The sequence below is a fragment of the Phyllostomus hastatus genome, unplaced genomic scaffold, assembly GCF_019186645.2.
Source record: "Phyllostomus hastatus isolate PE091 unplaced genomic scaffold, TTU_PhHast_1.1 phas_scaffold_93, whole genome shotgun sequence".
Classification (NCBI taxonomy): Eukaryota; Metazoa; Chordata; class Mammalia; order Chiroptera; family Phyllostomidae; genus Phyllostomus; species Phyllostomus hastatus.
Genome location: NW_025334042.1, coordinates 4785550 through 4802549, shown reverse-complemented (window position 1 = coordinate 4802549; position 17000 = coordinate 4785550). Strand labels below are relative to the sequence as shown.

At 38.0% G+C, this 17000-nt stretch overlaps 1 protein-coding gene across 2 annotated transcripts in view; it reads right to left on the bottom strand.

Annotated features, from left to right (window-relative positions):
- Positions 1-17000, bottom strand: part of PTPRR (protein tyrosine phosphatase receptor type R) — a 242339-nt gene that overhangs the window by 107974 nt on the left and 117365 nt on the right. For both annotated transcript variants that reach the window (XM_045829311.1, XM_045829312.1), the window contains one exon: positions 1754-1867. In XM_045829311.1, the coding sequence (XP_045685267.1) occupies positions 1754-1867 (114 nt within the window). The remainder of the gene's footprint in view (positions 1-1753; positions 1868-17000) is intronic.

Below are 17000 nucleotides of genomic sequence, written 5' to 3'. Positions count from 1 at the left end.
CTTTCATGCTCAACAACCCCCACCCCACACATGGGTGTTATTATTCTCTCAATTTTGCAAATGAAGAAACATAAGTAGCTTGCCTAAGGTCATACAGCTGAGACTTGGCCACTCTGGAGAGGGAGTACAGCTCTGGCTGTCTCCAAAGTAAATGCTCTTCATCCCTGTGCTCCGCTGTCTCGGGCATCCTCATAACTCAACCATTATGATAACGACTCTTAGAAACAGGTGTGTATAAATGCCACTAACATTCTCCCGGGGCAGGACTATCCCTGCCTGGGTGAGGCAAGCCTCCCTTCTATCCCTGCAAAGAGCGATTGTGCTCATTAAATACATATAAATATATGTAGTGTTTAATTAAATATTTAAATATGTATAAAAGTACATCTAAGATATCTAAGTATATAAAAAATCTAAATCTAGAGCTAAGACATCTATAGTACCGGAAACTTCTCATTTAAGCAAGGTATGCCTTGCATATAAAGCCTATTTCCCTCTTTTAGAATATTGGGAAGTACTGTATTTCCTCTACTCTGGTACTGAGTTAAAAACTTTGGTTTTTAAGCTTATTTAGTCCCCCTAAATAGTCGGTTTACAGGATAAAGTTATTATAGGGACTAAAACAACTCACCCATCCACACACATAAAAAATGAAAAGCAAACAAACAAACAAACAAACAAACCAAAAACCCTAAAGCAAATTAAAAAGCAAATTCTTTCCAGAGCCAGAAATGAAGATGTTGATTTAGTGGAAAGCTGAGCCTGAGCCTGGAGAAGAGCAATTTAAGGCAAGGAGAACGTGCCGTGTGCTGCTTGCTCGAGTTCCCATTGCAGTGGGGATTAGGGACGATTTTAAATCTGTAAGATGATTCCGAAGTCCCTTTTTAACAGGAACCTTAGGTAATTAGCTTTTTATAAAGAGAGAATCATCTGCTTTGAATTTGCCTTTCTCTGCCTTTGCTCACGCCCACCTTCAAGTCCAGATGGGCACAAGGAGTTGGATGATATCAAGGTTTCCAAACCTTGAGTAAAGAGAGGGAAGAGAGGATATAGGTGACTGATTGATTGATAGGTCTAAAGTGGACTCTATGCAAAAAATCCTTTGGGTATGCCTCACCCCCACCCCACACACCTATTCGATTTTCCCTAGGCTCTTCAGGACCATCTATTCTTGCTCTCCATTTGGACCACTGTTCTCAAGGATTGGTGTTTCTTTATTTTTAATCAAAATCTTCTGCCTGTCCATTCAGTATCCTACATCCTACCGCTGTATTTGAACGAGTTTCATAGATACTGCCTGGGGGCAGGGCTTTAACTGATACAGGAGGTTTCACTATTAGAAAGAATGTTTGGGGTGTGGTGTCAGGTTGGTAAGACAAGTATTTTGTGCCCTGTTATTCATACCTAGCAGGGAACTAAGCCTTGAACTATGAGAGAATTGATAAGCTTTTTCTGTAAAGGGCCAGGCAGCAAGTGACCTAACCTTCGATTTAGCTAAACAATGTTAGAATGGCTCAGCTGCCACTGTACCCCAAAAGCAGCCATTGACAACATGTAAATGAATGACTGTGGGGTAAGGCCATTGAGCTTCCTCACAAACACCGCTGGTGTGCCAGATTGGGCTCAAGGCCATAGGACTATAGTATGCTATAGATGCTATGGCATGGGTGCTTTTAGTTGCTGTTCTTTATTACTGAATCCTCCCATGCAGATCAAAGCCCGTGTCTGAGAACGTGAAATGGAGGCATCTTACAATGAGGCGGTTGATGTGCACTTGCTGGGGAAGGAGTCCCAAAGCTGCTGCCACTCCCTGGCGGAATATTCGAAGCAAGGTTATGTTCAGCTTGTTGACATCCATTTGCAGTGTCTGGAAAATAAAGAAAAAAGAAATCCAAATTATAGTTAAGTGTTTGGATATTAAGTTTGCAACTAATGACTGACCATTACAATTTCTGACTTGGGTAAATTTTACCCTCATGGTGCTTTGTTGCATTTTTTATAGAGATAATGTTATAGGGATGTTTTGTGTGAAATTTTAAATGGTGTTAGTTAAAAAGATGGTACACTGTATAATAATGCAATTTGTCTAGTTATAATCAATAAGGTTTATGAATGATCAGTTTACAAAGAAATTTCACTAAGATGTGTGTTGGTTTACTTAGCTTCATTTCAAGTCCAGATGATGGAATGGAACACATGGCCAAGTGTATTTCCATAATCCAAGCTGAAGGACAGCTTTAATTTGTGTTCACACACAGTCACAGACAGGAAGGTGCTGTGGAAGTTCCACAACACCAGACTTAGCAGTTTCTCTGTATAGTGATCCTGTGCCAATGCAAGGCAAAGAATGAGGTGCAGTAATGTATTTTCAAGCTCTGGTAAAGAAACAAATGGTACTGGTAATTTAGTCTAAGGTTAACAATTCTTATTCAATTGTTTGGGCAAACACTCGTAATTCTCAAGTAGTTTTGGAAAAAAACTAAATATTTTAAAATTCCTAAAATATAAATCAAGTCATGAAATTAATCATACAGATTTAATTTAAGTCCTGGGTGCCATTACTACATTTAAATCACAAACTGGTTAACTATCTCTTTTCAAAAAGGTCTCATAATCACTTGAGATATTGTGTAAGATGAGGAAAACAAGTCTTTATACGCTTCAAACATATACATACTTGGTAATATTTTATTTTTACTCCCCTTGACCATTTCTTCCATCCTCCACCCCCTGCTTCTGTCAACCACCAATCTGTTCTCTGTATCTATCTGTGAGCTTGGTTTTCTTCTTTTTTAGGCTTCACATAAAAGATCACTTGGTATTTGTATTTCTCTGACTTATTTCACCTTGCATAATGAATGCCCTTGAAGTCCATCCACACTGGTGCAGATGGCAAGATTTCATCTTTCTTTTGTAGTTGAATATCATTCTATTGTGTGTGTGTATCACATTTTCTTTATTCTTCCATCGATGGACACTTAGGGTGTTTCCATATCTTGGTTATTTTAAGTAATACTGCGGTGAATTGGGGGGTGCATACACCTTTTCAAGTTAGGTTTTTTTTTCATTTTCTTTAAATACCTAGAGGTAGAATTCCTGGATCATATGATAATACTGTTTTTAATTTTTTGAGGAACTTCTATATTGTTTTCCATAGTGGTGGCACCAATTTTTTGTACTTTCCCACCAACAGTACACAAGAGTTCCATTTTCTCCACATCCTCGTCTTGTCTTTTTGATAATAGCCATTGTAATAAGTGTGAGGTGATATCCCATTATGGTTTTGATTTGCATTCCCTGATAATTAATAATGTTGAGCATCTGATCATGTACTTGTTGGCAATCTTTGGAAAAAGGCCTATTCATATCTCCCATCCATTTTTAAACTGGACTTTTTCATTACTGAGTTGTATGAGTTCTTTGTATTTTGTATATTAACATCTTATCAGATATATGATTTGCAAATATTTTCTCCTATTCAGTAGGTTGCCTTTTTATTTTGTTAATGGTTTATTTTCCTGTGCAGATGCTTTTTAGTTCAATGGAGTCCCACTTGCTTATTTTTGGTTTTGTTTTGCTTTAACTTTTGGTGTCAGGTTAAAAAAAAACATCACCAAGGCCTATGTCAAAGAGTTTACCGTATATGTTTTCTTCTAGGAGTTTTATGCTTGCATTCTAGTCTTTAATCCATTTACAGTTAATTTTCATGTATGGTGTAAGATAGTGGTCCAGTTTACTTTTTTATATGTGGCTGTCTAGTTTTCCCAACACTGTCCTTTACCCATTACATATTCTTGACTCCTTTGCCATAAATTATCTGTGGGTATATTTCTGGGTTCTCTATTCAGTTCCATTGACCTATGTGTCTGTTTTTATGCCAATGTCATGCTGTTTTAAATACTATAGCTTTGTAATAGGATCTGAAGCCAGGGAGTGTGCTACCTCCAGCTTTGTTCTTTTTTTTTTTATCAACATTACTGGCTACTTGGGGTCTTTCGTAGTTCCATATAGTTTTGGGGGTTATTGGTTCTATTTCTGTGAAAAATGTCTTTAGAATTTTTATAAAAATATTGCATTAAATCTGTTGATTCTTTAGTTAGTGTGGACATTTTAACAATATTCATTTTTCCAATTCATGAGCACCAAATATCTTTCCATTTACTGTCTTGTAGTTTTCAGCACACATGTCTTTTACCTCTTTGGTTAAACTTATTCCTTGGTATTTCATTATTATTTTTTATTATTTTTTATTTTTTAAAAGATTTTATTTATTTATCTTTAGAGAGGGAAGGGAGGGAGAAACAGAGAGAGAGAGAAACATCAATGTGCGGTTGCTGGGGGCCATGGCTTGCAACCCAGGTATGTGGCCTGACTGGGAATGGAACCTGCGACACTTTGGTTCCCAGCCCACGCTCAATCCACTGAGCTACACCAGGCAGGGCTGGTATTTTATTCTTTTTGATGAAGCTGTAAATGGGATTGCATCCTTAATTTCACTTTCTGATAGTTCATTATTAGTGTATAGGAATGCAACAAATTTATTTGTATTCATTTTGTATCCTGTAACATTACTGAATTAATTTCCTAGTTCTAACAGTTTTTTGATGGCATCTTTAGGGTTTTCTATATATATATCTATCATGTCACCTGCAAATAGTGACAGTTTTACTTCCTTTCCAATTCAGATGCTTTTAATTTCTTTTTCTTGCCTAATTGATCTGGCTAAGACTTCCTTTACTATGTTGAATAAAAGTGGAGAGAGTGAACATCCTTACCTTGTTCCTGATCTTAGAAAAGCTTTCAGCTTTTCACTGTTGAATATGTTAGCTGTGGGCTTGTCATATATGACCTTTGTTATGCTGAGATATGTTCCCTCTACACCCTCCTTATTGAGTATTTATCACAAATGAATGTTGAATTTTGTCAAATGCCTTTTCTACATTTATAGATATGATCATATAATTTTTATTCTTAACTTTGTTAGTGTGGTGTATAACATTGACTAATTTGCAGATGTTGAACTATCTTTGTAACTCTGTAACAAATCCCACTTGATCATGGTAAAACATCCTTTTAATGCATTTTTGAATTCAGTTTGCTAATATTTTGTTGAGGATTTTTGCACCTGTGTTCATCAGGGATATTTACCTATAATTTCCTTTTCTTGTGACATCCTTGTCTGGTTTTGATACCAGGGTAATTCTGGCCTTGTAAAGTGAGTTTGAAAGAGTTTCCTACTCTTCTGTTTCTTGGAAGAGTTTGAGAAGAATTGGTATTAACTCTTTTTTTTTCTTTTTTTGAATGTTTAGTAGAATTTACCAGTGAAGTCATCTGGTCCTGGACTTTGTTAGGAGGTTTTTGATTATTGATTCAATCTCCTTACTATTAATCAGACTGGTCAAATTTTCTATTTCTTCATAATTTGGTTTTAGTAAATTGTATGTTTCTAGGAATTTATCCATTTCTTATAGGCTGTCCAATTTGTTGACATATAATTGTTCATAGTAGTCTCTTATGATTCTTTGTATTTTGTGGTATCTGTTGTAATAGCTTCTCATTCATTTTTTGATTTTTTAATAATGCATTATAAATCTTTATGCATTTTTTATACTTTTATAATGTTTAATTCATAGTAGGTTATCAATAACTGTTGGATGGCTGCATATCATCTATGCCATAAAATGAGGCACACTTCTATGTATACCCTTCTCTGATAAAGAGATTGTCTCACAAGTGTCAACTACTCTAGTGGAACAACTCACAAGGGTCTTCTCCCAGTTTGGTCTAAAAGGAGAATGATAGTGCTTCAAAATTTTATAGTCTCGTTAGGCAATAATACATCCTCTATCCATATAGCTGGTACAAAATAAGTGACTGGAAACTGGACCAAATGCTCAATGCTAGAGGATTCAGAGGGAGCTGGGGAAGTGAAAAATAGGGCTAGTGGTTATCAGTAAAAATGGTGCACCCAGCTGAAGCTCCAGAGCACCTTTCTACCTTGGGATCTTTTAATGTTTTCATGGGGGAAGGGGTGCCAGGGCTTGGACACACTGGAGAGCTGGAACTGTACTCCTTGAAAAAATCCAAGATCCAGAAAAGGGCACAAACATTCAAAAACTAACCTAACAGCCCAGCTATAAGGTACAGCTAGCTTTTGGGGAGAGGGGAAGAGACTTATGTTGGGATTAGGTAGAAAAGCTACTTCAACACCATCAATAATACTTTTTTAAAATTAAATAAAACTATCTGATGGAACACAATTGTTATTCTCTGCACTTTTGCACTTTTCTATAGTCCAAAAATGTTCCCAATATTTAACAACAAAATTTAATACAGAAAATAAGATGAGCTCAATCCAGAAGGAAAAGTAGGATTTGAAAATGCAGTCATGAGAAAAACATTATACTTAAAAATATTATTTATTTATTTATTTTTAGAGAGAGGGGAAGGGAGGGAGAAAGAGAAGGAGAGAAACAGCAATGTGTGGTTACCTCTCGCACATTCCCTACTGGGGACCTGGCCCACAACTCAGGCATGTGCCCTGACTGGGAATCGAATTGGTAACCGTTTAGTTCAAAGGCTGGCACTCAATCCACTGAGCCACATCAGCCAGGGCAAAACATTGTGTGTGTGTGTGTGTGTGTGTATTTCCCTTTTAAATATATTTTATTGATTATGCTACTACAGTTGTCCCGTTTTCCCCCTTTACTCCCTTCTACTCTGTACCCCCTCCCACCTGCATTCCTCCCCCTTAGTTCATGTCCATGGCTCATACATACAAGTTCTTTGGCTTCTACATTTCCTATACTATTCTTAGCCTCCCCTGTCTATTTTGTACCTACCATTTATGTTTCTTATTCCCTGTGCTTTTTCCCCATTGTCCCCTCCACTTCCCCACTGATAATCCCTCACATGATCTTCATTTCTGTGATTCTCTTTCTGTTCTAATTGTTTGCTTAGTTTATTTTTGTTTTTGTTTTTTTTAGGTTCTGTTGTTGATAGTTGTTTGTTGTCATTTTACTGTTCATAGTTTTGATAATTTTCTTTTTCTTAGATAAATCCTTTTAACATTTCATATAATAAGGGCTTGGTGATGATGAACTCCTTTAACTTGACCTTATCTGGGAAGCACTTTATCTGCCCTTCCATTCTAAATGAGATCTTTGCTGGATAGAGTAATTTTGGATGTAGGTGCTTGCCTTTCATGATTTGGAATACTTCTTTCCAGCCTCTTCTTACCTGCAAGATTTCTTTTGAGAAATCAACTGATAGTCTTATGGAAACTCCTTTGTAGGCCACTGTCTCCTTTTCTCTTGCTGTTTTTATGATTCTCTCTTTATTCTTGGGTAATGTAATTGTGATGTGCCTTGGCGTGTGCTTACTTGGGTTCAACTTCTTTGGGACTCTCTGAGCTTCCTGGAAGTCTATTCCCTTCACCAGATTGGGGAAGTTTTCCTTCATTACTTTTTCAAATACTGGTAAGTTTTCAATTTCTTGCTCTTCCTCTTCTCTTTCTGGCACCCCTATGATTCTGATGTTTGAATGTTTAATGTTGTCCTGGAGGTTCCTAAGCCTCTTCTCATTTTTTTGAATTCTTGTTTCTTCATTTTGTTGTGGTTGAGTATTTTTTTCTTCCTTCTAGTCTAAACCGTTCATTTGAGTCCTGGGTTCCTTCCTGTCACTGTTGGTTCCCTGTGCATTTTCCTTTATTTCACTCTTCATAGCCTTCACTTTTTCCTCTATTTTGTTACCATACTCAACCAATCCTGTGAGCATCCTGATTACCAGAGTTTTGAACTCTGCATCTGATAGGTTGACTATCTCTTCATTGCCTAGTTGTATTTTTTCTGGAGTTTTGATTTGTTCTTTCATTAGGGCCATATTTTTTGTGTCTCTATGCCTGTTACATTGTAAGGGGTGGAGCCTTAAGTATTCACCAGGGCAAGGCGACCCACTTAGCTGTGTTATGGTGCTGTGTGTAGGGCAGGGGTCTGAGAGGGAACAGTGTGGCTTGCTCAACTCTTGGCTGGCTTTCAGTCATGTGTTCCACTACCCACAAGCAAATCAGGCCTTTCTGGTGCTGATTCCCAGATGGGTGGGTTTGTGTACATTTTAAGACCCTGTGGGTCTCACCAATGACCTCTCCTGTGAGGCTGGGAGTTTCTCCTGCTGCTGCAATTCCCACAGGTTTTTCAGTCAGAAGTTTTGAGACTTTATGTTCCTGCACTGGAACCTGCACTAGAACCTTGGGTTGTGTGATTTGTTTTGCTCCCCAGTTGTTCCTCCTGGTTATCCACATGCTGATGTAGGACCTCCAACTGACACTTCACCCACCCACTCAGTCCTGCAGCTGCAGCCTTGCTGGGAGTCCTCTCCACCTGAGCTGCCTGTCTCTGCCCCTCCTACTGGTCTGGATGAATATTTCTTCTTTAACTCCTCGGTTGTCGGACTTCTATACAGTTTGATTTTCTGGCAGTGCTGGTTGTTTTTTGTTTTTAAATTTGTTGTCCTTCTTTTGGTTGTGCGAGGAGGTAAATTTACAGTCTATTTACCTATGCCTCCATTGTGGCTGGAAGCCAAAACATGTTTTTAAGCATGCTTTATGTATTCACCTGGAAAACCCAAGAAATTAGAAAAACTCAGTCCACCTGGTGGCTCTAAAAAATAAATGCTCCTTTTACCCAACAGCTGACTTTCAGTTTTGTGAAGTTGTGGAAGCTGCTGATAGATAAGAGACACTGTATCTGAGATTGTTTACTCCCCTTCCTTTGCCAGGCAAAGATGGGTTCCTACTTCCCACAGACCCTGATGAGGAATCGTTGACTCCTGGCTCCCCAGCAATGTTTGTCAGGCAGAGTGAGCAGGCAGGCACTGTCCCTGATCCCCACGGGCAAAATTTGGAGCCAATGGTTTAAGCTGAGACCTGAAAGTCGAGAGTGTTGTGTATACTCTCGAGAACTCAATTCTCAGGGCCATGATTATCTTGAGGCTTGTAACTGTGGAAACAGGATTCAAGTCCAAGTTTCTCAGACTGCATGATAAATGGAAATGAAATGGGAACTCATGAATAAAAATTATAAAAAAGGCAAAAAGGGTAGAGCTGTGCATTTGAAACACAAATTTAGACTACCTAACTCAAAGGAATGAGTTGAAGTAATTAGCTTAAAACTGTAAGCACCCGGTTCATGCATCAAAACATTTGAGTAATTTGCCCCAGTTGTCTGCTTGCCTGTGAAAAGCTGGACTGCCTGCACAGTGCATGCACATGTTTCTGACTATTCCCCATAAAATGGTGATGAAGTGCAGTACAAACAGAAAAATATATATTTGAGGGCCTAATAAGTGTCAGACATTATACATGAATGCAATTAAAAAAAGACAAAATGAGAATTGTATTTCAGAGAAAATAAAAGCATATGATTTGCTGCAGTTAGAGGATATACGCTTTTGGATAGAAGCTAGAACTGCACTGCTCCTCCTCATCCTATTACGTGAAGTTGTAACACAGGGATAGAATATAAATGTCCATGGCAATAACAGCAGTGTTACAACTTTAAACTTACCAACCAACAGTAAAAGATGTATTTTTGTCTGAATGTTCAACCCATTTGGCTATTTCTATCCTTTAACACACAAATGATTTAAGTTTTTAATTTCAAAGAGATTAAAATGCTCTTTCTCAATGCAAATGCTAACTCACTTCACAGTAGTAAATAATTTAAATAGTTACTATCCAAGAACAATTGAGTGTTTTTATTGATATTACACATATATAAACATACAGAAAAAATTAAACAACCTAATAAAAAATTTAAAGATTTAAAATTCTATCTATATTTAAATTTATAGGGCCTCTGCCTTATTAAGAGCTTCTGGAGTCGATTCCTTTTACCTGTGGCCTAGGTCCTTCCCCTTACTACTGCTTCCCCCAACAAAGGAAGCACCACTTTGTAATAAGACTTTCTTTGGTCACCAGACTGCCCACTAACGTAGGTGAAGCATGAGGGTTAGAGATAAATCAGTCTGATGCAACTGATAAAAATGTAGCATTTGAATTTAGGTACCAACATTGTGTTCAAATTCAAACTATGGGATTAGCTTTTAGCTTTCTTTTTTTTTTTTTTTTCGGAAGGATGGCTGAATTAGTTTTGCCTGGGAGAGGTGCAGGTTTCTAAATATTAGCCCCCTCTTGATGTTATTAGGCAGCCTGGACTGCCACCCCCAGTAAGAGTCAGGCCACATCCAGTGGCCCTGTCAGGGGGAAGAAGGCCAAATGGCCATCTGGCTTCCCAAAGGGAAGGCCTCAAAGTCCCTGGGAGAAGGCCAGTCTCAATCCCCAACAGACACAAAAGAACTCAGCTTCCTTCAGGAACAATGCCTGTCAGGAGGAATCCACCCACTTCTCTCTCACTAACGTGTCTTCTTTGCTACCTGGAATCTCTAACCCCATTCTTGGTAAGGAGCCTCCCTTTTCTGGCCAGCAGTTAGACTGGCTAGTGATTTCCAGGAATAAAAGCAAAAGTTTCTCTGTTCATGTCTTTGAACCTTGTAGGAACCCCTGACCTATGGGAAGTCTTTATACCATCACTCAGTCCCTTCTTGTCATTCTCTGCATTGTCCTCTGCTTGCTATTGCTTACAAACTAACGATTTTTATTTCTGTATTTCACATCCTCACCTTTTTAAGAGTCTTACACCTGCTTCCCTCTACCTTAATGTTCCACTTATACCGCAAACTCAGCATGACCCTAACTGAACTTACATTTTCCCTCTCCTCATCCACCATCAAATTCACTTCTAATTCTATATTTTATACAGAAGAATGAAGTACCATATACCAACATCATATTGACTTGACTCTCTTTTCCTGATGTGTCACCCCATCATCATGACATCCAGTTAATTATCAAGTCCTGCCTATTCTGCTTTCTAAATATATGTTTAATGTTGAGTCATCTTTCCTTCATATTTCCCTCACCATAGGTCAGGCCACCACCGTGTTTATCTGGACTATGAGCTCTAACTCATGCCCCAAAGCGACACCACTGTGATCTGTGTAAGATGCTACCCCAGTGTTCTGCTTCAAGTACTTGAAGGAAACCTCATGTTCTAATGGAAGGTTCTAACTCCTCGGTTCCTTCAGTCTCACCTCCCAGCCCTTTCCACCATGCACACTGCACTGCAGCTACATACAGCACACTGAACGTGCTGCACCCTTTGCGCACTGTGTCTGCATCTGTAGATCACTGGCTGGAGGAAGAACTTACTTCTTGGAAACCCAGCTCAAAGCCTTCCCTGAGCTCTCCTCCCCTTCCTGTGCTTGCATCTTTCAGCTCTCCAGTAGTAGTCTCAGTTAAACTACAGTTCATTTTTGTTTAAATTTTTATAATAAAAACTTCACATTTCAAAAAATTTAACGTTCAGAAAGATATACAGTAAAAAGTGAAAGCATACTTGTCCTCTCCTCATCCTTCATTCCAACACCTAGAAATAGCATAGCTATTTCTTATGTATCCTTCCAAATATTTTATGTATATATTATACACAAGTAATAGGTATTATTATACATCGTGTATATTACTATTAAATACAAGGATGAAACCATACACATTGCTTTTTCCTCTTATTAATATATCTGCATTATATTCTGTATTTGTAATATATACTATTGTCAAATATCATATATTAATTCTTATCTAGTAATTCCTTACTCTTAATAGGATACTTATCCCATTCACTTTTATTACTTTAACCGATATAAATGTATTGTATTACTTTATTTTGTGTTACCTTATTTTGTTTATTTGTGTTTTTACTTCTTTAGTTTTCTGGGTTTTGCTATATGGCCTTTTGTTCTTGTTGTTCTATAATTTTCTTCCAATGTCTATATTTAAAATATTAAATATTATATGATAATATATAAACCTTTATTTCTTAATTTGTAAACTTTAGAAAGCATTTATTCACTTCTTGCTATGAAAATAAGAAAATGTACATCTCTTCCCACCAATTTTTATCATCACCACCCAGTTTAAATTTTTTTTTATTTATTATAGAAGGAAGGGAAAGGAGGGAGTAAGAAGAAGGGGAGACAAACATTGATTAGTTGCCTCTTGCACATATTCTGACTGGGGACCGGACCCAGTACCAGGCATGGACCCTGACTGGGAAATGAACCAGAGACCTTTTGGTTTGCAGGATGATGCCCAACCAATTGAGCTATACCAGCCAGGGCACCACCCAGTTTTAATAATTATACTATTATTTTATATTATTATGTTTTATGATATTTACATTATATTTTATGCAATAGAGACCACTCACTAAATTATTTTTTCCTCCTGGAAACTCAGCCTGTTCATGTCTGGGTGCAGCCACATAGTATTTCTCACCAGTTATGTAAGTGCAGTGAAATGACATTTCAGTCCAGGCGGTTAAGAAGTGTGCCTTGTCTACTTTCTCCCTCTCTCTTCCCTCTGCCAACAGGCTTAGGGTGACCCTAAGACTCTACTGAAAATGACAGAGTTACACAATGGAAGGTGCCTGGGGCCCTGAATCACTTCTTAAAGCAGAAGCCCTGCCCAACACCCCTCTGTAAGCAGTGACATGAATTAAACATGTTTTTCTTTGCATTAAGTCACTAAGACACTGGGGTTGTGTTAGCATCATTGACATTGATGAATGTATTCTGTGAACTAGAATTTCTAAAGTTCAACAGTGTTAGTTATATGTTCAAATGGATTCAATGCTCAAGATCAGTCTCTTTTTTTTTTGAAGGATGTCACCATTCCTGAATTCTTTATTTTGAATTTTCATTTATTTCTTTATCTCTTCTTTAGCTGGGTTTCATTATCAAAGATTTTTTTTCAAGTTGGGCTCATGAGTGCTGTATTTCCAGAGGCATTATATGTTTGCAAATGTATTTATGGTCCCTTTGACAATAAATAACATCTTGGCTGGATATTAAATTCTTGATTCAATTTTTATTTTTATTTTTTGCCTTTGAATTCTGCTGCTATTATTTTGGTGCCTTCTGTCATTGAAAGTTGCTATGAAAAATACCCTGGCCTGAGGCTAGTCTGTCCTGAAGACAACTTGCTTTTTTTTTATCTGTAATCTGATTGAAATCTTCATTTTTAAACTTCACCAGGACATTTCTTTGGGTTAATAGTTCCTGCAGCATGGCATGCCCTTGAAGTCTACAGATTCCAGGCTCTTGATTTCAGAAATATTTTCTCCCATTTTACATTTGAGTCATTTTTTTCTAAATATTTTTGGTTCACCTTCAAGGACACCAATTATGCAATTGTATATCCCTTGTCTTTCTCTCTGAACCCTTTATTTATTTCATGTACTAATATTCTCTTACCATTTGTGTATCTTTACTGAATTGACATTTTCTCAAATCTGCTCTGTGTCCTTATATATTTTCAGCAGAATCTGTTTTATTGCTTTTGTTTCTAATGTGGTTTTGATGTCAGTATTGCATGTTCTATTATTATTGTCATTTATCTCTGAGTTCTGCCAGCTTACTCTCTGTGATGCCCTAGACAAACTATGCTCCCTATAAACTGTTTCAGACAAGAAAATGACATAAAACTGCTGTTTATAGTCTCTTAGTGTTTGTATCAATTTAGAATTTTTTTTTTACAATTAGTTCAGCTTTTCCTTCTCTTTTAAAATCCTCCAATGACTTTCTATCTCATTTAGTGTCAAATTCAATTACATGGGCCTACAAGGCCCTACTTTATCTGGCTCTGAACCTCATCTACCATCCGGCACTCATGCTGCCCTTCCTCCAGTTCCTCGTATAAGCCATGCTCAGTTTTACCTCATGGCCTGGGCATTCACCTGCCGCTTTCTGGAGAGTTCATCATTACAGCACAGTGACTCCTTCTGGTCTTTCAGTTCTGGTTTAAGTGCCACCTCCTCTGAGAAGCCTTCTCAGTTTAGCCATTCCCTGCCACATCACCCTGCTTTATTTTTCCTACAGCATTTATTACTAAATAACAGTTACTTATTTATTTATTTGCTGTATCCCCTTTTTACTAAAATGTAGGCCTCACTGATGTGGGACTTTGTGGGTCTGGTTCTCTGCTGTAGCCCTAGGACCTGGAACAGTGCCTGCCATACAGTAGGTATTTAATAAATCTTTGTGCCTTGTCTGGCGTGGCTCAGTGGGTTGTGTGCCAGCCTATGAACCAAAGGGTTGCTGGTTCAGGTCCCAGTCAGGGCACATGCCTGGGTTGCGGGCCAGGTTCCCTACTTGGAGGCATACAAGAGGCAACAACACATTGATGTTTCTCTCCCTCTCTTCCTGTTTGTCTAGAAATAAATAAAATCTTTAAAAAATAATAAATCTTTATGAAATGAAGGAATACATGAATCGGCATAATCAGCACTGTGTAGCTGCTCAGGGGCAGAATACGACTTCCGTGGCAGGCAGAGGAAAGCTGGGCTCTGCTCCTGAGATGTTTAGTAAGTGGCTCACCTGAAAGGCCTAACCATTTGAAACACACAGAATTGATTTAACACAAGTGATGTTTGATTGGCAACTAATATGCCTCTGATACTTTGACTAGTACACCACTCAGGAACAGAAAAAATCAGTTTATTGTATTTTAAGTGTTTTAAAACTGCTTCTAATTAGTGAAAGCAATATAAGTTTTCTGAGGACTGTGTTATATTGATTGTAAGTTGAACTCAAACCTAATCTATATTAGTGTCTATTTCTTATAATTAATTTGAGTTTAAAAATCCATCTCTGTAATTACAAAAATTAAATATACTCATGCTAGAAGATTTAGAAAATATAAAGAATTAAACAAAGAAATAAATATTATTCATAATGGTTTATCCTGTCAGCCTGAGACAACATTGTGGTGTTTATAGTGTTAGCTCTTTTCTGATACATGGGTGATATATATATATATATATCATATGTATATATATGGCACATATATATAAACACACATGGATGTTAAATATACCCACATACATTGTATAAATAATTATCCATTCTAATGTGAGGCTATAACTATCATGCCCATGGCTTTCCTCTTTCCATGCTGTTAGGAGAAAACACTTTATTTATTTCTTCTGTGTGGCAGTAGCTCCAATGCAGAAATATTTCTGGATTCTTCCCCTCTGTGGTCTCCACAGGAGAGGAGAAAGGACTTGCACAGCTGGTGCTTTTGGCATGACACACTAGGGCATGAGTAGCTCTGTGTCTTCCTTTTGGGGTCCGCCTGCCTGTAGAAAGCATATAATCTGTCTCTGCAAGAATAAAGCGGGCTGCAAAGGCTCTGTCCTTCCATGCGGGGTGTAGTCACAGTTGAGCAGTGCTCCTGTGACCGGCAGGGGAGTGTGCTAAAGGGACTCAGTCAAAGAAGTAGTTTGTCATGCCCCTGAGGGAGATGGCCAGCAGCTCTATCAGCCATAAAGTGACATGTTTATCCCCATAGGTCTGCTCCCTCTGCCTCTCCCAGGTGGGCGGAGCAGGATGTGCTTTCTTCGCCTGCTCAGACACGGGTGCATGGCACCACCAAGTCAGACAGCACGCTCCTCTCATTTCCCCTCCAAAGCCAAAAGGACTTAAAACTTTGTTAGTTGGCCTTGATTTTAACATGGATGTCTACAGAGGTAGAAGGGTCAGGGGAGACTGGAGGTATCTGGTGTATGGAAGTCAGGTGCAGAGTTCTCAAATGAGGTTTGCCAACACTGCCAGATGCAGGTTAAGGTAGAAAAATGAGGACCAAGAAAGGACTGTTGGATTTGTTGATGAGAAATAATTGATGGCTTCAAGTAGTGATTCTCAAAATGTGATCCCCAGGCCATTGGGAGGCCAGGTGAGTCCTCGTTGGAACTCACTTGAAAGCAAGGTGCACGATATACAGTTCCACAGAGTCTATAAGGATTAGTACAATTGATACTCATGAACTAAAATCAACATGCCACTAGTGTACACTGAGGCTTTTAGGGAGTGAAGAAGTGAATACATAATGAAGAAATAAGGAGAACACCAAAACTAATTTTTACTGAGAACAAAAGAAGAACAAATGGTAAATAGAAAAATCTTTATCCCCAGGTGGTGAAAATGTTGACAGCAGTAGCTAGCCAGAGGACAATCTTTCTCCTAAGGTCCCTTCACTGTGATGAGCTACCTTACCCCTTTTAGCACAAGAAATAATAATACTAGAATTTTAGTCTGAATAATGTTTGGAAACATTTTGAAAACAATTGCAATGCCAACTTATTTGAGTTTTTTATATCCTTGCTCTGTTGTACCTATGGCCTGCTAAATCAATTGATCAGCCAGCCAATTAAAACAATTCATAAGGGAGCTGAATGAATATTGGTAGCGATTAAGAAAATGTATCTAAGTTTCTTGTTTAGAAAGGTAAGACCTTGTGGACAAAGCAGACAGATACTTAGGGACTTCTTGAATTATGAGCTCACAAATTTAAAAGATTTTGCCTATTCTGTTTTCTAATTGCTAGGAAGACTGAACACAAGATAAAATAATTGTGTTTGTGTGTTTGGAAGGTGCAAGTTGGTAAGCAAATAACAAATAAGCAAACTTTGCCACACTATAATGTAACAGTTAAGAGCATGGGCTTTAGAGTAAGAAAGACCTGGATTTAGTCCTAGACTAAGTGGACTTGGTTAAATGATTAACTGTCTCTGAGCCTCAGTTTCCTCTCTTGTCACATGGGGATGGTAACTGCATCTCCTTTATAGGGCTTCTGAGAATAACATGAGTTATCAGATATATGAGTAAAACAGCTAAAACTGGCAGATAAAAAGTGCTCCATAAACTTTGCTTATAAATATGAATTTACTATATATTAATGGTAAAAACAATTAAATAACCTACTTGTCTGTATATTCAGTACCAAGGGCAACTGAGTAGCAACTTTGTTGGTTAGATGAAGGCCCTTTACTTAGTTGCTGGAATAGTGATAGTATCGAGGCCCTAAGGAGTGGCCTCCTTGAATTTCG